This window comes from Pelecanus crispus, chromosome 1 (genome assembly GCF_030463565.1).
Source record: "Pelecanus crispus isolate bPelCri1 chromosome 1, bPelCri1.pri, whole genome shotgun sequence".
NCBI lineage: Eukaryota > Metazoa > Chordata > Aves > Pelecaniformes > Pelecanidae > Pelecanus > Pelecanus crispus.
Genome location: NC_134643.1, coordinates 205,230,910 through 205,254,687, shown reverse-complemented (window position 1 = coordinate 205,254,687; position 23,778 = coordinate 205,230,910). Strand labels below are relative to the sequence as shown.

The window sequence follows — 23,778 nt, the reverse complement described above, 5'->3', positions numbered from 1 at the left end:
AGTGATTTAAAATAGACAAAACAAATCACTTCTGAGAAGACAAAATTCCACAGAGGACAATGGGAATCTTGGAGGACAAACTGGCCCAGAATCACATGACTCATGTCTCACATGTTTCATTATCTGGTCTTTGGTAGTCAGGCAAATTTCTGTTCATATATTGTAGCCAAAAATTACCTTTTCTTCATCCAAATGAATGCCACTGATTTCAAAATCAAACATAAAAAGTTCTGCCACTCGCCTAAAAATACAGTAAATCCCCGTTAAAACAGCCTCATTTGATAGTAAGCATAATTTCTTAACAGATTTTGCCCTTAGTAGTTACATAGGTTTCATGTCTTTTACAGAGAATAACACCACAATTATATAAGTATTGCTATTATGGACACAGACTTCCTATGGTTTAGGTCTTTTAACAGCTTACTCAGTGAAACAGGATTTTTCCTTTATAGTTATTTTAGTCATCTGCATTGAAAATATCCTTCAAAATAATTCCACTACATTAATGTAGATGTTTAACCAATTTGTGCAAATTACCATTTAACTTTGAGACTTCATTTATTCTTAACAGATCAGAAAAAGACCTCTTCAAATCTAACATCCTTGATTGTGAGGAAAGAAGGAAGAAGGAAGTAACTTACTCAAGCATTAAGCTTGTCTAACCATGTCAGCGAAGAAATTATTCAAAACTATAACTGAATAAGCAGCTAGTAAAACATTTTACAGCAATCAAAGTAAGCTTTAAATAAATATACTGATAATCTCATTTTGAGAGATATAAGTTTCTAGAAACTGAAACCAAGTTACATAGTCTGTTCTCTACTTTTATTGCTAAAAACACTGACATATACACCACAGTACAGCACCTCATTTTAATCAAAATGGTGTTATTGCAGAAACTCTTCAGTTCTCATTTTTTTGTTTTTGCAGATCTCAGTTATTCAGCTTAAATATATGTAGTGCTCTACAGTCACAGAGACATCCTCCAAGACTACACAACTACAAACTTCCTAACTCCTATGCAGGTAACTTAGTAGTGACTAATAAATTAGTAACAGAGATGTGGTATGTTTTCCAGTTGTATAATTAATTTAACAAAACACAAAATATAAGCACAATACGGAATGATATATACCATCTAAAAATCTAAATCTGTAAGCATTAATAATAAGTACCTGGTTTCTGGATCTAGGGAACTCATAACAATTTCATCAGCTAGCAGACGTCTCAAACTCTGACAAAGTTCAACATCTGTATTTAATCTGGAAAGACAGAGAGTAAAACAATCATGCATTAGCAACAAACACTACTATGTCAGTTTCTTGGCATTACTCAATCAAAGGCAGAGCTTAATATTTACTGAAACAACATTAAAAACCAAGGAGTGTATTTTCAAAATGCTTTCTGGTTCACAACCACACTTAAAAACTACAAGATTTGTATACAAAGGATGCATGGACAAATTGCCATGGAAACAGGTCTTGTGCATCCAATAGGAAAATATTTCTGGATGGCATTTTGCGCCAAATATGAGTAAGTCTAAGACTGACAGCTTACTTTTTATGCACAAAGATAATCACAGCGAGAGCATAAAGGTGGGAGAACTGTTTTCTAATCCTTATTTTGAAAGGACACCATTAAAGGAAAACCTGTGCTCAAGTTTGCCATCAGATAAATGTGCTGCTGGCTGCCACTGAAGACGACTAAGAGCATACTATCCCCAGAACATTTCCAGATGCACATCACTGTCCCTGTGCCAGACAATACTATATCCATCAGATTTGCTGGCATGCTAGCTACAAGCATGTATGTCAACCTGGATTATTGGGTGGGAATCACAGTGGGGAATGAAACACACACACATACATCAGCATAGCTGTGGTGGGCAGCAGCCTCCAGCCTGACAGTCTTGAGCACTAACTTCTTAAATCAGCTGAGGTGCAGGAAGCCTCTGCAGCCCCATTCGTAAAATGAACTTAATAATTACCAACACCCAATTCAGAGACAGAAGACGACATTACATCATGCCTGTACTTCAGAAAAGGCTCTGTACAGAAGGTGCTAAATAAGGACCCCAGCACTCTGTCAAAAAGTGGCTAAAAGCAGGTATGTATTGTTAGTAGTTCCTGAGGGATACCATTTGCCCCTGAAAATGAACATTCAACAATAGCTAGTTTTGAGCATTTATAATAGTTTATGAACCTCTGAGGTTAATTTGTGAATACTTTCTTCTTTCTATAAATTTTAAATCTGAAGTGGTATTCAATATTAAAGTCGTATTGTTATAGATGGCATGCTCAATCTAAGTCTTGAAAAGTCCAGTTTCAAGTGAAACGTTTCCCAAATACAGTGGCAAGACCAAAGCAACAGTTTCTGCTGAATTTAATCTTAGAATTCTCTTTTTAGCCAGCCGTGGTAGTCACAAGGCTTACTAAGCAAACTGATGCACTGCTGTCCTCCTCAGAGTACAAAAGGCTTCACTGCCTCTGCAATTTACTGTGGGACACCAGGTCAACCAGTCACTGCCTCCACTGTTACTAGGATTCCTGAGGGAAGCAGTAGACTCTGGGTCACCTTCACAATACTGCTTGGTTAAGCTTTCACTTAACAAGGCTACTCCTGAATGCCACAGGAAGGGAACATACTGAAAGGACACTGTATTTGGAGATTAAAGATCACCCCTTTCCACCTTCTCAACAGCAAGAGCAGAAAAGAAGCAAATCAGTTCACTGTAATCAAGGACCACAGAGGTAACTTTCAGGACTTAGGTTTTAAGATATTTAAAAAAAAAAAAAAAAAAGGACTCAAAGAAGAGGCAAACTTCAGACTTCAGAGAAAGAAGTCTTTAAGAACATGTTCTATGAAATGGGGTTTTAAATCAAGCACAAGCATGCCAGGGTAGACCAGGCATATATCACAGCCCTAGACAAACACAACCTCAAACACTCATTTTAAAGGGAGACTGTCCTTTCCGCTTTCACATATCCCACTTACTGGCTGGAATTCAAGGGGTCAGCAAACCAGAAGAAAAAGTATTGTGAAATATAACAGCTTAAATCTTAAAAACAAATTAGCATTTTGTACATATGCTTTACAACAGCTAGTTAACTGTCACAAGTCCTAGAAAAATGTAGCTTTGAGTCTTTGATGGGTTTCAGTGAAATGGAGTCAGTTGATAACTTAAAAACTGTTCAGAACATAAATTGAAAGTAAAATAGAATAACCTTTCATGAGACACTGTAACGAAGCTAAATCCTTAAATATTTGTAACAGCAAGACTGACACTTTTTTCTCATGTGCAAATCCTTCCTACATTTTTTGTTGTTGATTGCTGTTTTCATAGATGATCATACAGTAGTTTTTAAAGATGCGTATGGAAATAGAAAAAAAAAAAAAAAAAAAAAAGAAAACATACTTCTCTACCACAGTACCAATGTTCCTGCAAGCTTCTTCAGCAGCCTCTCTGAATGCAAGGTCAGGATGGGCAATTTTCACAAAATCAGCCTGACATAGTAGAAGAAGAAAACAGTGAGGTAAAAAGACAAATAAAAAAATCTTGAATTATAAACAAAGTTGCACTCAAGTAGTTCCATTTACATTAACATTTATTTCTACTGTTCTGTGCAATGTATTTGCAGAATCTGGGGGTTTTTTTCTAAAAAATAAAGCTTATTGGAAAACTGTTCTGACAACTATTAAACCAGACAGCAAATGTGTCTTTCCAAAAAATATCTTTCATCCATACTCTTCTTAAAAACAGTTCTAGTACGGTGTGTATCTCAGAGTCCTTACAACAGATACTCCAATGTATTTAAATATTATTACAAAAGATTTTTGAAACCAAAATTCACAGTTAAGAAGAAAGCACACCACCAAATGTGCATAGAGGGTTTGTTTTTAAACCCTTTTTACATTTCTAGAGGGTAAGATGGCCCTGCAGAGGGACCTGGACAGGCTGGATCGATGGGCCAAGGCCAGCTGGATGAGGTTTAACAAGGCCAAGTGCCAGGTCCTGCACTTCGGTCACAACAATCCCATGCAATGCTACAGGCTTGGGGAAGAGTGGCTGGAAAGCTGCCTGGCAGAAAAGGACCTGGGGGTGCTGGTTGACAGCCAGCTGAACATGAGCCAGCAGTGTGCCCAGGTGGCCAAGAAGGCCAACAGCATCCTGGCTTGGATCAGGAATAGTGTGGAGCAGGGAGGTGATTGTTCCCCTGTACTTGGCACTGGTGAGGCCGCACCTGGAATACTATGTCCAGTTTTGGGCCCCTCACTACAAGAAAGACATTGAGGTGCTGGAGCGTGTCCAGAGAAGGGCAACAAGGCTGGTGAAGGGTCTGGAGCACAGGCCTTATGAGGAGCGGCTGAGGGAACTGGGGTTGCTTAGTCTGGAGAAGAGGAGGCTGAGGGGAGACCATATGGCTCCCTACAACTACCTGAAAGGAGGTTGTAGGGAGGTGGGTGTTGGTCTCTTCTCCCAAGTAACAAGAGATAGGACAAGAGGAAATAGGCTCAAGCTGCATCGGGGAGGTTTACAATGGATATTAGGAAAAATTTCTTTACTGAAAGAGTGGTCAAGCATTGGAACAGGCTGCCCAGAGAGGTAGTGGAGTCACCATCCCTGGAAGCGTTCAAAAAACGGGTAGATGTGGTACTTCGGGACATGGTTTAGTCTAGTCTACCCTTGATTGGTTTAGTGTGGACTTGGTAGTGTAGGTTAATGGTTGGACTGGATGATCTTAAAGGTCTTTTCCAACCTAAATGATTCTATGATTCTGTATAGACCATGAAGTTATGCTTTGACATCATTACCTAGTAGGAAGAAATATGTCTAAAGAAAAAAAACAGAAGTTCTTCTGGATTCAGAACAGGGTTTTTATTTGACTTACTGATTTTTAGTAAGTCTCCAAATACTTAAAGGAGTTCAGAAGGCTAGAAGGATGCTAAAAGGGAGCTAGGTGCTTCCATGACTGCTGACGTGAATTCAAGGAGGTTCTGGCATTGAAATGATGAAGAATTACAGATTAGGAATATATTTAATTAAAGATTAGGAATACACTGAAGACATTCAGCATGATATTACAGAAAGTACAAGAAACAAGCTTGACTTTGTTTAACAGTATGATTGCAGTTTAACTCAAAAGCCAACCTCACAAATGTTATACACTTAAGATTTTTAATCCTTAGAATCCCTGCTTAAAATCCTGTATAATATTGACAGAATAGGTGCTGAATGGCAGATCTCAAAATTCCTGCCAACAATCACTAAATTGCTTCTAGACAGAGTTCTGCAAGCTTTGCATCTTGGAACATATAAACCTGAAAGTAGTACATCAGTGGTAATTTTAAGTCAGCAAACTGGTACAAAACTATGACCTTTGAATCCTGACGTTAGTGTTTTAGTTAGATATTGATTGATTAAGAGGAATTAGGCATAGTCTATACAAAATGTAAGAGACAGAAGGAGAATTAGTGACTCAACAAAGCATGTAAGTACTTTCAGAAGGAAAAAGTGCCTGGGACAAAAGAAGTCTTGAATCAAGAAAAAGAAACAAGATTTGAGAACTGATATTCAAAGGTGAAAACCAAAGTATTTATTTAAGACTATTTAGTAAGAACTGATTTCAGTATGCAGGTTGAGTCTGCTTCCTTCAAACAAAGTGTGATGCTTTGATAAAAGATATACTTCGGGCAAACAGATTCCAGAGAGTAATATGAAGCGCTCTGTTGAACTTAACATTTTGTGATACAGAGTATCAGACCAAGTAACTCTAATTCCGTGGACCACAGAAACTGCAATCTAGGAAATACCTGCATTTTTTCTTGTGTTAATAAAAGGAGATACTGTTTAGTTTCATCTGCTGCTTTTAATCTGTTCGTTCTTTATGGACCTTCACCTATAAACTTTCATAACTTACAAACGTGTATTGCAACCCCAGCTTTAACTTTGAGAGCAATCCCCTGTTTTCCATAATGTAAGTGACACTGGAAAGCTTATGTATTAATACTACAGCAGAAATACAATTCTGATTTCACTGTTATTTTTCTTGCTGTGGCCTTTATACTATTTTTACATCTGTCTTAAAATTAACTGGACAGTTTGACAGGATTTGTAGTTACCTATCATTCGGTAAAAGCCTTTGTAATTAACTTTCAATCAATTTAATTTTCTGTCTTAACACAAAATTTCACAGAGCTGATCTACTATTTACTGCAGTGCAGAAAACCGTAAGATGGAACAACAGGGTGTAAGCTTATTAAGTCAGTCAGTTTAGAAGAAATTGCTTCAAGTAATAATTAAAACAAAAAGTAACTTACCAAGTCTGCTACTCTGCACAAGCCATCTGAAAGCTGATCAAAGATCATTACGGTCTCTGGCCCAGGTGGTGTTGAACATGCCTTCTGAACTAGCTGTTCCGATTCTTGCAATGCTTTGTCCTGTGCTTCTTGAAATCCTTCTGGACAGCTCAGCTCTGGAACACCAAACAGACCCTGCAGTGCAGAATACAATGAAAACACATCACTGTTACCCTCCTTGATTTCTGCCCCTTTGTTTCAGGATGGAATTATCACCATGAAATTTTACCAAAATGAGCCTAGCTAGCGTATTGTGACACTTCACCAAAATGTTCCCACATGAGTGTCTTTGTAGAGAGAATAGTCACAAAATCAGTCAAAGACACTGGTATCACATGAAAACATCCTCATTTCCCAGAGCAAAACCTCACTGAGGTTCTTTTAGCCAGGATTGTTCTCAGCAAACCTTAAGAGTTCAGCATGAAATTCTCACAAACTCTCTTCTTCCACACCTTCACCTCCATACCATCCTTTTCTCAAAGCATTTTTTACCCTGCTTCCAAAACACAGGCACCAGACAAATCATAGTAAGTACATTTACATTCTGAAATGAGGGAAAATCATCCCTCTGAAGCAAAAGAGACTTATCAAGAAATGCGAGGACTAAACAGGAGTGTTGAAACAATGAGTGAGTTGGGCAGCAGCCCTAGATATCAACGGATTGCTGGCAATAGGACAGTTGTCTCAGGCTCATTAAATGAACCCCAAATACTGGAACGAGATCTCAAAGGAATGATCAGCAACAACTCAAAAATTTTATGGTATGACCATTTTTATTCCTGAAGTTTTTACCAAGTCTGGCCCTGTCCAACAGGGGAGGGCAAACACACTGACTTGGGCAGGGTAGATACAGACAGCAGTTGTGTTCTGCATTTGTGGAAGAGAGTTAGAGGTCCTACTGCAGATCAAACAAAATTGCTAACACTACCAAGTTAGCTAGAGAAGTTCCACAATACAGACCTACAACGGTAAAAAAAATTCATTTAAGATAAACCAGCATCTCTGCAAGCAAGACACTCCCTGTAGCATTGCATGGGGTTGTTGTGACCCAAGTGCAGGACCCAGCACTTGGCCTTGTTAAACCTCATACAGTTGGCCTCGGCCCATCGATCCAGCCTGTCCAGGTCCCTCTGCAGGGCCATCCTACCCTCCAGAAGATCAACACTCCCACCCAACTTGGTGTCATCTGCAAACTTACTGAGGGCGCACTCAATCCCCTCATCTAGATAATTGATAAAGATATTGAACAAGACTGGCCCTAAAACAGAGCCCTGGGGAACACTGCTCGTGACCGGCTGCCAACTGGACTTCATTCACCACTACTCTCTGGGCTTGGCCACCCAACCAGTTTTTTACCCAGCGAAGACTACGCCCATCCAAGCCATGAGCTGCCAGCTTCCTAAGGAGAATGCTATGGGAGACTGTGTCAAAGGCTTTGCTAAAGTTCAGGTAAATGACGTCCACAGCCTTTCCTTCATCCACCAGGCGGGTCACCAGGTCATAAAAGGAGATCAGGTTGGTCAAGCAGGACCTGCCTTTCATGAACCCATGCTGGCTGGGCCTGATCCCCTGGTTGATCTGCACATGCCTGTTGAGTTCACTCAATATGAACCGCTCCATAATCTTTCCTGGCACTGAGGTCAGGCTGACAGGCCTGTAGTTCCCCAGATCCTCCTTCCGGCCCTTCTTGTAGATGGGCGTTGCATTGGCAAGCCTCCAGTCATCAGGGACCTCCCCTGTTAACCAGGACTGTTGATAGATGATGGAAAGTGGCTTGGCAAGCTCCTCTGCCAGCTCCCTCAGTACTCTCGGGTGGATCCCATCCGGCCCCATAGACTTGTGAGCACCCAGGTGGCATAGCAGGTCATTAACTGCTTCCTCCTGGACTATGAGGGCTCCATTCTGCTGCCTGTCCCTGTCTTCCAGCTCAGGGGGCTGAGTACACTGGGGATGACTGGTCGAGCTATTAAACACAGAGGCAAAGAAGGCATTAAGCGCCTCAGCCTTTTCCTCATCCTTAGTGACAATGTTCCCCCCTGCATCCAGGAAAGGATGGAGAATCTCCTTGGCTCTCCTTTTATTGTTGATGTACTTATAAAAACATTTTTTATTATCTTTTACAACAGTGGCCAGATTGAGTTCTTGCTGGGCTTTTGCTTTTCTAATTTCCTCCCTGCGGGACCTAACAAGATCCCTGTACACCTCCTGAGTTGCCCGCCCCTTCTTCCAAAGGCGGTAGACTCTCCTTTTTTCCCCGAGTCCCAGCAAAAGCTCCCTGTTCAGCCAGGCCAGTCGTCTTCCCCGCCAGTTGGTCTTACAGCACACGGGGACAGCCCGCTCCTGCGCCCTTAAGACTTCCTTCTTGAAGAAGGCCCAGCCTTCCTGGACCCCTTTGCCCTTCAGGACCGCCTCCCAAGGGACTTTCCCAACCAGTGTCCTGAAGAGGCCAAAGTCTGCCCTCTGGAAGACCATGGTAACAGTTTTGGTGCCCCTCCTCTTTACATCGCCCAGAATTGAGAACTCTATCATATCACGGTCGCTAAGCCCAAGACGGCCTCCAACCTCAACATTTCCCACAAGCCCTTCTCAGTAAACAGCAGGTCAAGTGAGGCACCTCCCCTAGTAGGCTCGCTTACCAGCTGTGTCAGAAAGTTATCCTCCACACACTCTAGGAACTTCCGAGACTGTTGCCTCTCTACTGTGTTGTATTTCCAGCAGATGTCTGGCAAGTTGAAGTCCCCCACAAGAACAAGGGCTAGCGATTGCGACACTTCTGCCAGCCGCTTGTAGAACGCTTCATCTATCTCTACCTCCTGGTTGGGTGGTCTATAGCAGACTCCCAACAGGACATCCGCCTTGTTGGCCTTCCCCCTCATCCTTACCCATAAGCACTCGACCTTATCATCACCACTGTCGAGCTCTATACAGTCAAAACACTCCCTAACATACAGAGCCACCCCACTGCCTCTCCTTCCCTGCCTATCCCTTCTGAAGAGCTTATAGCCATCCAGTGCAGCACTCCAGTCATGAGTCGTCCCACCACGTTTCTGTGATGGCAACTATGTCATAGCTGTCCTGCCGCACAAGGGCTTCCCGCTCCTCCTGTTTGTTGCCCATGCTATGTGCATTGGTGTACACGCACTTGAGATGGGCTATCGATTTCGCCCCCAACGTTGTCATGCCGCCCCTGGGCTCCTCATCAGAGAGCCCATTTATATCCCCTTCCCCCTTCAAACCTAGTTTAAAGCCCTCTCAATGAGTCCCGCCAACTCATGGGCGAGAATCCTTTTCCCCTTTGGAGACAGCTGATCTCCATCAGCCGCCAGCAGGCCTGGTGCCATGTAAACCTCCCATGACTGAAAAAAACAAAATTCCACCGATGGCACCAGCCTCTGAGCCACCTGTTAATCAGGTGAGTTTTCCCATTCCTTTCAGCATTCTTTGCTGCCATTGACGGGATTGAGGAAAACGCTACTTGCGCTCCCGATCCTGCAACCAATTGCCCCAGTGCCCTGAAGTCCGTCTTCATTACTTTAGGACTTCTATGTGTAATCTCATCACTACCAACCTGTACAACCAGCAACAGGTAATAATCGGAGGGCCTTACGGATCAGGGAGTTTCATAGTAATGTCCCTAACCCAGGCCCCAGGGAGGCAGCAGACTTCCCTGTGGGATGGGTCCGGATGGCAGATTGGGCCCTCAGTTCCCCGCAGGAGGGAATAGCCTACCACAATTACACTTTTTTTCTTAACAGGGGCAGTCGTAATCCATGGGGATGACTGACTGGCCCTCAGCAACCCCCTGGCTGGACCTTCACCTTCACCTCCCTCCCCACTTGCCTGGCCCTCAGCTTCCAGAGCCCCATACCTGTTGTGTAGGGGCAGCTGGGAAGGTGAGGGAGGCCGGGAGGGCATTCGCCTGCCTCCCCGGGCAGGGACCTGTTTCCATTCCTCCCCATCTCTTGGATCCCCTCCTTCTGCTTGCCAGCAAGAGGGCAGGGGATCCTCTGCTCCTTGTGGGGCCTCCGCCTGCTGCCCTGGCCCCAGGGACGGTAGGGTGCGGCTCCACCAGTTTATCTCCCTCTCGCACTCCATGATACTCCTCAGCCTTTCCACCTCCTCCTTCAGCTCTGCCACCAGGCTGAGCAGATCATTTACCTGGTCACACCGAAAACATTTGCTGTCCCCGCTGCCCTCCAGTACAAGCGACAGGCTCAGGCACTCCCTGCAGCCGGCGACCTGGACGGCTGCATGTTTGTGCGGGAGCTCCATCTGGGTCGCCACATTCCTTCTGGCGGAGGCTTTCAGGCAGGTGGTAACCATAGCTGCCAGGTATTCTCCTGGGAGGACAATGACCACTGCCTGCGTTTCACTTTGGAACTAGGAGGGGGGGCACTTGGCCTTCCCCGCACGCCCTGACGGCCCAAACTGACGCGCCACGCCCTGTTCACCGCGCTCCTGGTCACTTTTTGCCACCTTAGCAAGGGTGCCCAGGCACGAGCATCCGCTCCAGAGCCCTTTGCCTCGGTGACTGTAGCTTACAAGTATTTATCTAATTAAAATGAGAAGCTGCAAATTGACAGCTTGTCTGTGAAAGTATATATTCTGAAGCAAAGCATTCCCTAAAGTAAATATTTGGGACATTCTGAGTTGCTTTTTTCCTATTTTCTTTCTGTCGCTGTTGCTAAAACTACTTTTTTTTTTTTCTCCTAATGCTCTTACTATAAGCTGGCTACCCTAAGACAGAAACACTTTCCTCACACTTCCCATGTTCTAATTTATTATTTGGGAACAGGAACTGGACTGAAATGAACACTGAAAAAGATATTTTTATATATATACACATGTATATAAACACGTGCACCCAGACATAAATAAACATGTACCACACCACCCTTCAGTAACGCTTGCTGTTTAAGAGACTCAGGAGTGCCCCTTCACTCAGCTCCTCAGCCAGCTGATGCAGTGTCCTGCAATGTCCCACAGAGCTCCTGGCCTTCCTGCTGCCCTACGTCACCATTCACCCTCCCAAGCAAGCTCCTCCTGTGCACGTAGTCCTCTGTGAACAGGAGGTATCTTCTCTTAAGAGATAAGTTAGCCATGGAGCACCTCTTCTGTATGATACCAAGTTTGACACAAAAATTTAAAAATTACAAAAAAACAAAGCCTGGTGCAGGTGTCTGTGTTCTTTAACATTGTGGCTGCATGGATGCAGCATTATTCTCTTTGCTTGGCTTCAGCATTTACACCCTACCTGTCACAGCCTCTTTGCAAGCCTGAAACATGCATCTCTATTCCCGAAGAACTCTACATCCCCTCCGTGGGCCAAGGGAACCCAGAACTCATTCCCCAGACCAGACAAATGCACAATATTTAACCGGATTATTTCCTGGAGCAAGACTTAGACCAGTGTGCTTGCAGAGGCAGAAGAGCCAGAAGAAGTTTCCCAAAGAAGTGCTAGATTATAAACAGAGGTTAGGTTTGTCCTCACTGAATCCCTTAGTTCCCAGAGTTCAACAGCTTCACCAGCCCGGGCATCATGGGAAGAATAGCTAAGTCAGCAGACTAACACCTGGATTTTACAGGTGTAAGTATTCTGCATGCACTGTGCCACTGAAAGCACACATCTTACGCTGTCCAGGAACTTGTTTAGATTCCTAGGACTCTCATTAACAAATGTACCTGATTAACCCTAAAAAGAAACAAATCCAAAAGTCTGAGTATCAGCAATCCAGCAAACAAATGCTTTTCTGCCACAAGCAAGTGAATGTCAAGAATGACATCCACGCAAGAGGATGTCAGCAGTCTAATTGATTTTGAAGCACTGCCAAAGTGCACTGGCATAACACTGACAGATTAAATAAGACACAGCCAGGTAAGAGCAGGGAGCGGAAGGGGTAATGCATGTGTGTATATATATATATATATATATACACACACCCCCCTATGGTCTCTATTAAGGCTCTAAAGCAAATGTTTCAATGAACAAGGCCGTGATTTTCACTCTTGTGTGTCCAGGAGACAGAACGTTCTGGTTCATTAGAACCAGATCAAACCCTTATAAAGATGTAACCGCCTAACACTCTGGCAACAGCCCGGCTGCCCCCACCGCCGCCATTTAGAAGTTCCAAAACTGCACACAAGAAAAGCAAAGGGCAAGGCTGGCGGCAGCCAGGGCCGCCTCCTGCCCGCCGCAGGCCCTTCCCCCGCCGCCGCTCACCGTCTCCCTGCCCGCCGCGCTGCCGCGCAGCTGCTGCTGCTGCTGCTTCGCATCGAAGGCGGCGCCCACCGGGCACCAGCTGGTGCTGACGGCCCGGCGGCCCGGCCCCGCCGCCCGGCCCCGCAGCGCCCGGCCCCGCAGCGCCCGGCCCAGCGCCGCCGGCAGCGCCCGCCGGCAGCCGGCCAGCATGGCGGAGCGGGCCCCGGCACCAGGCCCAGGCGCTCCCCGCTCCGAGCTGGGCCGCGACCTCCGCGCGTCCGGGCCGAGCGGAGGAGGAGGAGGAGGAGGAGGAGGAGGATGAGGAGGCGGAGCGCCGGCGGGCACAGCGCGGGGGGAGGCGGCGCTGCCCGCCCCGGCCTGCCCTCAGCCCGCCCGCCCGGCTCCCTCGCTCCCTCCGCGGCCGTTCGGGCGGGCTGGCCGGGCCCTGCCGCGGGCCTGCGGGGGCCTGGCGGCCGCCGGGGCCGCGGGCGCCGTGAGAGGCGGGGCCGTCGCCGACTGAAGTTTCTCCTGCGTGTTTTCCGGTTAAACCTATGTCCATTTTAACGCGTTTTTTGGTCTGGCTGCTTCTGTGACACAAACTTAGGACCTGTGGCTTGCAGGAAAAAAATTACCTAAAAATTCGCATAGCCCTTCCCTCTTAGTGCCCTGCTATCTCCCTCACAGTAATCCAGCTCACGAGAAGTGCAGCCATTTTTCCTGAAGAAACCCACCTCGCCGTATTCATTTCGGGCCTGTGAGCCATACTCGGGGTTCAGCAACTGTGGGGATGCGTCCATGTTTCCTTGCCTCCCCAGCAGTGTTGGGAGTGATGGGAAGGCGGGCCTCACGCTCCTACATGGCGTTTGTGCTGAATTCCATGATGCTGACCCGTGTCCATTAGCATCTCTGCTTTTTTCTCGTTTAAGGGGAGGGAGTGAGACTTAAGCTTCTTTTGTTGTATTTCTGAGTTTTAAGGGAAAAGGGGAAAAAAAAAATTCTGAGAAAATTCACAGAAATTAAAGTTTTATGGCACAGGAAATACCTCTCGGTCGGTTCTCCAGTATGTCTGCTTCAGTGTTGATTAAAGATTATCCTTCATTTGGGAGAATTTGTTTTGCACCTGCTAATTCGGAAGTACAGCAGCATTATGCTGTATTTTTGTACTGACATTGAACATCTGCCCACATCAGAGAATCCACATGGCACTTCCCCCTTTCATTCCATTTTGCTCTATTTCAGACCTTTGGCTACACAGAGAGCAAAGAACCAGATTTAAAAGCTTTAAAAACTACCCAGCTACAACAAAACTCACTTGTGCCACAGAGCAAGCAGCCCCTGTGGAGGTATCAAACTACACTAATGCCAAGTTTAAAAATTATTTTTGAATGGTTGGGTGCAAACTAACCAAGTTTCAAGTCCGTCTACGCATGCCACCTAGAAAGATATAAACTGGCTTGGAAGTAACTGCTGCTTAACGTTTATACAAAATGGCAGGGACACACGTCATAATTCCAGAACTTGAAATTTTATCTTTTATTTCATCCCACTTCCTTTTAAAACCTTTGTCCTTCAGAACTGGTGTTTGCACCCCTGTATAACTACAGAAGGTCACCAAACCGGCAATGTGTCAAGCCCAGCACTGTAGATTCTTAAGAGTTGTCATCTCTTGTGCCAAAGCCATTCTTGAAACCAACTCTCCTGCAACTGCAGCCATAAAAATCGTTTATGCATATTAGGAATTTTTTTTATTCTGAGTTCTAAAAAACAAAGCTGACAACAGTAGATTAGGACAGTTTAATAAATAAACACCTGGTACCTTGTGACTGGGACAAGAAGGCATTTAATTCAAACTCTCCTGAGTATGGCTCTGAAGCCTTGAGCTCTGTTTTAGCAGCTGGTCATGAAAACTTCAGCACAATTAAGTTGTGTGATGAGCAGTTGTGTGCATAATGAGGCCTGGTTTCCTACAGATACAAGTAGTGTGATCCTACACATTCCCACTGTGATGACTTCAGTAAAAAAAAAAAACAAACCAAAAAACTTTACTCAACTTTTAGGGAGATGCCTAGTTGGTCCCAACCTGCCCTGCAGTCCTATGTCTCCCTTCCAGCCCTTGGCGTACCTCCCTGGATTTCTGTTTTCTGTTGAATACAGTGGAAATTGGCCCATAGGTAACAACTTTATTAGGGAGGGCTGAAGGACACAGACATACAGCATTCACAGATAATGTGGAATTAGGTGGCAGGCGACGGCAGCGGCTCCAGCGGGTCGGAGGTGCTGAACAGGAGGAACCCAGAGAAGGTGGTATCATCATCAGCATCTGCAAACAACCCATTGAAAGTCTCTCCTTGGTGAGCCTGCAGCCACACCTCATCTCCTCCCTGCAGCTCGAGGATGGCAGCTCCTGAGGCCTGGTCCTCTCCACTCTGGTACCTGTCCACCGTGTGCAGCATTTTGATGCCATTTTTAACTAGAGCCACTCGGACGTTCCTCGAGTAGACAGTGATGTGGTAGGTGAAATAGTAAACGCCGGGGTATTTGCAGGTGAATTTGCCAGTAACTGAGTTGTAGTCATTTAAGCTATTATACAGCACCTTGTCAAACTTGATCGGGCGATTCGGGGCGGGGAATTTGGTGGTGGTTGTAAGGCCGACACTGAAAGCACTCCTTGGCAGGACTGCTGGGGGACCTACGTTCCCCTTATCTCCTCTGTCTCCTTTCAAGCCTCTTTCCCCCTGAACTCCTGGATTACCCTGTGGCCCCAGATCTCCAGTATTACCTTTAGGACCTGGATTACCAGTCAGGCCAATTGGCCCTGGGTAACCAACTCTTCCGGGATGGCCCATTTCACCCTTTGTCCCTTTTGGACCTATGGGCCCAATGTCTCCTTTTAACCCCTTTTGTCCTTGCAGTCCCAGCTCTCCCTTCTGACCTTTGTAACCCACTGACCCCATAATTCCTTTTGGTCCCAGTTTCCCAGGTTGTCCTCTTTCTCCTTTATCTCCTTTGTTCCCCTTCTCTTCAACAGTCCCATTGGCTCCTAAATGAAAAAAAAAACAAAAAAAAAAAACCAACACTTTCTTGTGATCTTCCACCGGATTAGTGGGACACAACATGAGTTTCAGCACGAAGACATATATGTGTAGGTCTGTGTCACCACCGTACATTCTGTGCTCACTGTACATGCAAATTCTCATACATTTAAGTGCAGGGCAAGCATAACATCTGAGGAACCTGCTATTGTGTTAGAAAACAGGTGCCCTGACCGAGAGCAGCAAGAACAAGCTCAAAGAAAGGAAGGTGTGATTTGTCTACAGGCTGATGGTAGCAGGCACAACAGCATCTGTCCAGACACCTGTTTTCAGCCTTTGGTATACGAAATGGGGGAGATGGTTCACAATTTAATCAGAGGAGGGTTCTATTTGGACAACACCCAGAACTTGCTTGCCGTGTGTTTCTGTAATTTCTACATGATGGAACTTTGCTTGGGTTACCTAGATTGCTACTGCAGTGCAACTAAAGGTTTTTTGTCCTTGTTATTTGCTACCACATGCTCCATTTATCCTTCATCCACTCTTGGACTGAAGCTCAAAGCCTTTGAAAATCCCCTGATTGCTGCACAAGGGTTTGAAGGTGAAGGTCTGATGATGTGAAGGGCATGTTAGCAGTTGATAGACAAAAGATACCATAATGATCATGTACTCTGTTAATCAGGAAAATAAGCTGATAATTTCTGCATAAGAGCCTCTGGCTTCTGATGTTGGGAATAATGCTGTATTTGCAGTTTACTGTTCTCACTGTTCTCAATTTACAATTGAGAGTATTTAACAGCAGCAGTGAACTGGAAACAGGTAAGGTTGTATGGTGAGCCTCTGGGAAAAGCTGCAAAGGTCCATCAGGACAAGAACACAGGAAAAGAAACTAGCTTTGATAATTTTAAACAACATTTGTGGCCTCATGTCTCACGCTCCTTCAAGGACTGGGGTCATTTCTAATGGACTGGAGAAAAGTCTGAGCTTGTAATTACTCCCATGCAATGCATATACCATATGTTATTTCTCAGGGTCATCTTCAGGATTTTGGAGAACCTGGACACTGCCTGGCAGGCTTCCATGCTTTCGGATATAAACATTGCCTGTGTACATTTACTCTAAGGATACACAAGTCCAGCATCTCAAGGTTATTGAATTTGTGCAGAATGATGTGATGCCACTTGCACAACAGCTGACTCCCTGCTTTTATGCACAACTCACTCTGCACATGTACATCCATATGACACAGAAGACATGCTGCATATGCATGGGTTGGCTAAATAGGTGAAGTATACAGGATCTACTGTATTTTTAGGTGTATAACTTGTGTCTTCTACAATTTCTTTTAAAAGAAGTCCTTTTCCCTGAAGTTGCATACATAGCTACAGGAGCCTCACTTTCCTGAGGTAGCTGCAGATGCGGTGTCTTCCTCAGCAGCTGACAAAAGGATCAGAGATGGGAAAAGTAGGATAACACGCTGAGTGAACAAATTGTAGGGCATCCATCAGAGGCAGTGGGATAATTTGAGGTGGCATATTCCTCTTGTATTGTCAGCATATGTGTGCAGCCTCTACTACTTCTGGAAAAAGGTTTTTTTTAACCTTTATAGTACTTTCTCTACAGCTAGAATGTATAGCACGTCCAGTGCTCACAAACACAAGGAGAGCAGTTGATAGACAAATAATAAATTGAAACACTTCTTCTCTCACCTCGTTCTCCTTTCTCTCCATTTGCACCATCTTTTCCTGGACTGCCAGGAAGTCCTGCTTCACCTAGTACAGAAGAGAAAAACAGATTTTCATTAAACAATTAAATTACCGGAAAACTTGGGATTAAGCCTTCTCTAATCCTTCCTCTTCAGGCCTGGATAAACAATAAAGTAAAGAGTAGTCTTATTCCTGGGTTTTAGTGGGTGCCGCTGCTGGTATTTTTATCTTATGGAAAGATTGACAGAGAGCACAGAAACTGCTGGAGGACGGTGCTTTTTTGAGACAGAGGGAATCCTTGGCATAAAGAGATGGGTTGTTGAGATATGTAGAGGAGCTATACCCTTGTCAGGACCACCAGTGTGAAAATCTCATGTCCTGTTGTTGCCTCCATCCATAGAAGATACTGTCAGGAAAAAGAGTGAGGAAGCCACATTCAGCAAGAAGCTTTTCAGGGACAGGAAGCCTAGTAGTGAAACAATGGTAAACTCCCCTCTCAAGAAGAGACATCTGCAGGGGTTTGGCCAATGGTAATGAAACATACAGTGGAATAGTATTGCCTGTAGATCTGAGGACGGCATTTGCACTCCTGTATCTGGCATGACATGGACTTTCCACTGCTCTAAGAAGAGCTATTATAGAAGTCATTTTTGTAGTAACATCACAGGTGACCAGGAGGTGTGTGACCAAATACCTGGATTTGCATCCAGAACACAACAGATGAAAAAAGAGCTGGCAGTTTGGATGCAACCGTATTCCAAAAGTAGCTCTCCGGCCATATGTACTGGAGAACAGGTCTTTAGCAGTTTTCTGCACAATGGGTACAGTCCAGCATCTGCTGAAATTTCATTGACTTGGTAAGGAACAAAACTAAGTCTTATGTATTTTAACTGCAAAGGTATATGTATATACAATATGAACATACAATATAAAGAATTGTATAGCCACCCCAATTTCTTCAAAGAAAGAATAGTTGGTATAGTCATCATAATAGCTTAATTTAGGAAAAAATGTTAGGGACTTTATCAGAAACCAGAGGTATCATGTGATAACTCACTGGAGTAAAGTGAGGACCTTTATAAGATACATGAAAGTAAGTAAGCTCTAGATTTTCCATTTGTCAGATTTTCCTGGACCCCTGCATATAGAAAAAGAAGGCAGTTACTTGTATGTGCCTATTAAGAAGTTAATGGATTTTTTTTTGTCTGTTTCTAGATTTTAAAAGGTTTTGGTTTTAGCCAGGCTAGGGCACTGAAAGCAGAAGGAGCACCTAAGTGGTTAGAATCATAGAATCATAGAATCATCTAGGTTGGAAAAGACCTTTAAGATCATCCAGTCCAACCATTAACCTACACTACCAAGCCCACTCTAGACTAATCAAGGGTAGACCAGACTAAACCATATCCCGAAGTGCCACATCTACCCGTTTTTTAAACGCCTCCAGGGATGGTGACTCCACCACCTCTCTGGGCAGCCTGTTCCAATGCCTGACCACCCTTTCCGTAAAGAAATTTTTCCTAATTTCCAGTCTAAACCTCCCCTGGCGCAGCTTAAGCCCATTTCCTCTTGTCCTATCGCTAGCTACTTGGGAGAAGAGACCAACACCCACCTCCCTACAACCTCCTTTCAGGTAGTTGTAGAGAGCGATAAGGTCTCCCCTCAGCCTCCTCTTTTCCAGGCTAAACAACCCCAGTTCCCTCAGCCGCTCCTCATAAGACTTGTTCTCCAGACCCTTCACCAGCTTCGTTGCCCGCCTCTGAACACGCTCCAGCACCTCAATGTCTTTCTTGTAGTGAGGGGCCCAAAACTGGACACAGTATTCCAGGTGCGGCCTCACCAGTGCCGAGTACAGGGGGACAATCACCTCCCTGCTCCTGCTGGCCACAGCATTCCTGATACAAGCCAGGATGCTGTTGGCCTTCTTGGCCACCTGGGCACACTGCTGGCTCATGTTCAGCCGGCTATCTACTAACACCCCCAGGTCCTTTTCGGCCAGGCAGCTTTCCAGCCACTCCTCCCAAGCCTGTAGCGTTGCATGGGGTTGTTGTGACCGAAGTGCAGGACCCGGCACTTGGCCTTGTTGAACCTCATACAGTTGGCCACGGCCCATCGATCCAGTCTGTCCAGGTCCCTCTGCAGGGCCATCCTACCCTCGAGCAGATCGACACTCCCACCCAATTTGGTGTCGTCTGCAAACTTACTGAGGGTGCACTCGATCCCCTCATCCAGATCATTGATAAAGATATTGAACAGAGCCCTGTGGTTGCTTGACAGAGAACTCTAAATCATCTTATAAACAAAAGAGTTCAAAATAACTCTTTAGCAATCACTGAGGTAAATACGTAAGTGGATAGACTTGTCTTTTGGTGGTCCGGGGAAGGCCATAAGCAGTGCATGACTCTTCATTGCCCAAATTATAAGTGCTGGTTATTTTTCAGCTGATCTAGTTTACTGTATAGCCACACAAACCGTTGTGATGAAAGAAGAATCAAGTGGTAGGAGAAAGATCTGGTAGAGGATCCTGCCTATGCCAGCATAGCCATCAAAGAACCACACATCAAACCACATCTTCAACACTGGTTCTGCAGCACACACTGTCTGCGGAGGCATATACTCTTCTGGTGGAGCAGGTGATTCATTAGCTGAGCAACCTGGTCTGTTAAAGGCAGACATTTCCACTAGCTTGAAAACTAAAACTCTTTAGCATGTTTTAAGTTATTTTCTTTTAGACTGTTGACCTCAGTTTGGTTTATGTACTAGATCATATGCTCCACTGAAAAGAGCTGTGATTCACAATCCTTAAGATCAGCACTCGGTAGAAGGGTTCATCTGGTAAGTACAAGTTTGATTCAGATTGATTTGTGCAGATGAGTTAGCCAGGCCCACAATAACTGTGTTTGTGACAGGTTTATGCATTAAGCCATAATGCCACCTGCATGATACCACACAATAACTGACCTAACATAAAGCCTGTTGGGGAAAAGTCCCCCCCCAAAATTTTGTGAACAAATTTGAAGCAGTAGATTTGCACTTGTCCTCTGCTTTGCATTCTGGGGTTGTGACACCTCAGATGAAGTGTTATATGTCCACATGCCCACAGATTTATCGCCTTGTGCAACCCTGGCCTTGATATTCCAGCATGGATGCAAGGGCCATCGTTATCCTGAAGCTTAAAGCACATGGAAATTATTAGCTTTAGGATGCTGAGAAGATTACCTCTGTCTTCAGTATCACACACAAATGTCTATTATAGCCTGTTAGAGCAGACATGACTTCTACACTGTTTTTCAATAGTCTCCATTCTTGAACTTCCCTCTAATGGCTCTTGAGTTACAGCAAGTAGGCACACTCAGAAGCAAGTCCTACAAATGTAAAATTTAGGTAAGAAAGAGAAATCTTCTTACCACTGCACGCAAATGTCTGAAATGTTTTCTGAAGGCTAGGCAGAATAATCCCATTAACGCAGAGTGACTACAGACAACTTGGGGAACTAACAGCATTGCATTCGATACACAAAATCATTTATTCTGAACATAGTACCTGTATCTCCCTTGTTGCCTTTTGAACCGTCACGTCCATCACGACCAGGTATGCCATTGTGCCCAGGATTGCCAGGAATGCCAGGATACCCTTGGGTACAGACGTCCTGTTTTTGTGTTTCTGCTGTGCTGACTACAATAGCCAGCAGTATAATCCAGGTTTTCATTCTTTAGATAGGTTATATGATTTTGGCTGAAAGATTTAAGAAAGCAAAAGTACATCTGCCTAAGTCTACCTTAGAAGGGGATGTGGGGTGGGGGAGGGAGGAAAAAAAAGGAAATGGGTTTTCAGGTTGTCTGTTGTTTTGTTTTGTTTTATTTATAGGTCTCTATATAGCATTAAGTACAGTCTTGGAGACTACTGAGTGCTATTCAAATAATAATTTAATGGAAATATCAGCCATAGTGTCATTATGCACTTGACACATTAACCAGCTTTACACAATTTAAAATATTCCTTAATTCCCTGTGATTTGGAGCATCAGGTTCTGATTCACATTTTCTTATGCAGTATGACTTGTCGAAATAAGTGACTCTGCAAAGGGAAGTATTGATGCAAGTAGATGGTGAGCAGCTGAAAGTCACAAAAGCTCTGGGGAGGTTTAGAGCTACCCTAGATGTCCTCAGGATCTAGCCAGCAAACAAGAAAACAGCTCAGTGCATCCCATAGAGTTTCACACTGTTCTATTTAAACTATGAGTGCATTGACAAAGCCCAGATTTCATGGATTTGGCTGAACTTAACCCAAATTTCAAGATCATAATAAAAAGGCAACTTGGGCAAAAGTTATCTTCTTATTTTTTTTTCTTTTTTCTTTTTTCTTCTTTTCCCCCCAGTAATTACAGCAAGGAATATACAGTTGCAGCAGCTATATACCAAAAAACTTCCAGTGACCTATCTTAACTCCAAGCAAAACCATGAAAGCCCAATGTCTGGCAAGTCTGCAAGGAAGTGTGCTAATAATAATGTTGTTGCTGTCCTAAGCCCAAATCAACAGTCAAAATTTCAAGTCTTGGGGGGTGATTCAGGTAGGACCAGTGATCCCACATTCATACACAAGGATTCATACAATGTCCTGTTTCTCTGAGGTGTAGTTTTATTTACTTAACCTATAGGCATTCTCCTTGTTCAGAAATCTCCTTGTAAACTCCTCTAGCCAGAACAGTGCCCAAAAAGGAGCTATTTCATGGCCATTGCTGCCTTTCAGAGCCATGCAGAAGTCTGTCTACATCTTCCAGCTTCCTCTTTCCTATTTCAAAGACTTCGTACCAAATGGCACCTTACGCATTTGGAGTCTGTAAGGAAACCTTCTTCTCTCTGATCTCTAACATTTTATCAATGTTGGTCATTAATAACCCAGTATCTAACAGCTTCTTAAGAGAAAAATGTTATAAATAAGCCAGTCAAACAGCTCATAACCAAGAAGAAGCAGAGGTCTTAATGTCCATCCACATTTCTCCCTGCATCTACTCATGACTGCACAATTGTACCTCTCCCAGGAGCTGGCTCTGGTTCCACAGGAGGTGAGCGGGGGCAATTCAACCCCCTAATTCAGCACAAAGCAATCATAGTTTTCTCTTTTTTTTTTTTTTCATTGGAGTTAGTTTTCTACTGGGTTAATAAGTTGAATGACCTCAGAGGGGGTCAGAGCTGGAGCAGAGTGAGATGAGGGCAAAGATGTGAGGGATCAAGTAAGAGAGGTTTTTGGCAAAAACAAGTCTTCAGTCTGGTTTTCCCCCTTCATGTAACTATGCTACTTAAAGTCCAGGTTCTATTTATCCTTTCATTAGAGTATCCCTCCTGTGTAATGTCTTTTAATATAGGCCCACCAAAATACATTAATACTTAATTCTGGACACAACTGGTTTAAGTGAGTGTAAGAGAAATTAATGGGAAGAGATTAGGCTGAGGAACAAAAATCAAATAGCAACAAAATTAATGCCCATTTTATTTGGAATTAATATTCATAAATGTCTAATCCACAGAAGCTTGGGCTATATAGGTTAAGTACTTCTACAGGTAAAAGTGATAGTCAGAATGAGTAAATTTTACATAATTGGCTTTTGAATTGGTTCATTCATTAATGAGAACTTACTACTAAGATCAGTATTCCTTTTGAAATATTAACTAGCATTGACAAAAAAATTATGTCTTCTGTTTAATCTCTTCACCACCATTTCTCAGTCTTATGAAACAATGCACACAAATACTATGTAGAAAGAGACTAGTATGTTCTCAATAAGAATAATTACACCCTGTTAGCAATATTTGATCTAAATATTCTTTTAATTTAATTTATAGAGGAAGACCTTAATTTTTGGACATGTGCCTTAATCTTTTTATTCTGTCTTCAGAAATGTTTCCCATTTTGCAACAATTATTGGAAATGTGATTTATGGTGCCTTTGTCAGTGGTCTACAGGGAGATGTTTGATCACCTACCAGCAAAATCCCACTTTGTCTGCTGCTGCTGCTTGACACTAAAGAAAGTTGAACATAGATTAAACATTTGCTACTTCTGAGCTGTATAAATATTTGCTGCCTTAGTCAAAGGACTCCAGAGGAGTGCAAAAGGAAGAAGTGCTCTGTATGGTGCTGTTAGGATATGATGCACCCCATGGAGAGGTCTGACAGTCCTTGTCCACTGACAGAAAACCCCATTCCCAGTTAAGGGAGTGTTTCTTGCCTAAGGAATAGACAGTGTGGTCCCCATACATGCACTCCTCTCCACAAACGGCCAACATCAATATCATCATCACCACCACCACCGCCACCATCATCACATATACAGGATCTTTGGTCTTACCTCATTCACTCTGGACTTGCAGTGCTCTTGAGCATCTTCAACCAGAGTATAAAAGCTTCACGTAAAGGAATGCATGCTTCAAATACGTGCCTTGAGGACAAGCGGTTGTTTGGTCACTAAATTCTCAAAGGTCAGTGATT

General features: G+C 44.0%; 2 protein-coding genes across 2 annotated transcripts in view; both read right to left on the bottom strand.

Moving 5' to 3' along the window:
* Positions 1-12,766, bottom strand: part of MIPEP (mitochondrial intermediate peptidase) — an 85,238-nt gene extending 72,472 nt beyond the window's left edge. Inside the window, exons 1-5 of the mRNA XM_075714177.1 lie at positions 12,578-12,766; positions 6,319-6,492; positions 3,416-3,504; positions 1,176-1,262; positions 178-241 (exon numbers count right to left, since the gene is read on the bottom strand). Coding sequence (XP_075570292.1) covers positions 178-241; positions 1,176-1,262; positions 3,416-3,504; positions 6,319-6,492; positions 12,578-12,766 — 603 coding nt within the window. The remainder of the gene's footprint in view (positions 1-177; positions 242-1,175; positions 1,263-3,415; positions 3,505-6,318; positions 6,493-12,577) is intronic.
* Positions 12,767-14,790: 2,024 nt separating this feature from the next.
* Positions 14,791-21,055, bottom strand: LOC104024514 (uncharacterized). Its single transcript, XM_075720483.1, has 3 exons — positions 20,835-21,055; positions 17,298-17,360; positions 14,791-15,596 (listed from the first exon to the last, which is right to left on the bottom strand). Exons 1-3 carry the CDS (start codon positions 20,998-21,000, stop codon positions 14,791-14,793), a joined length of 1,035 nt encoding a protein of 344 aa, XP_075576598.1. The 5' UTR covers positions 21,001-21,055.
* Positions 21,056-23,778: the final 2,723 nt, after the last annotated feature.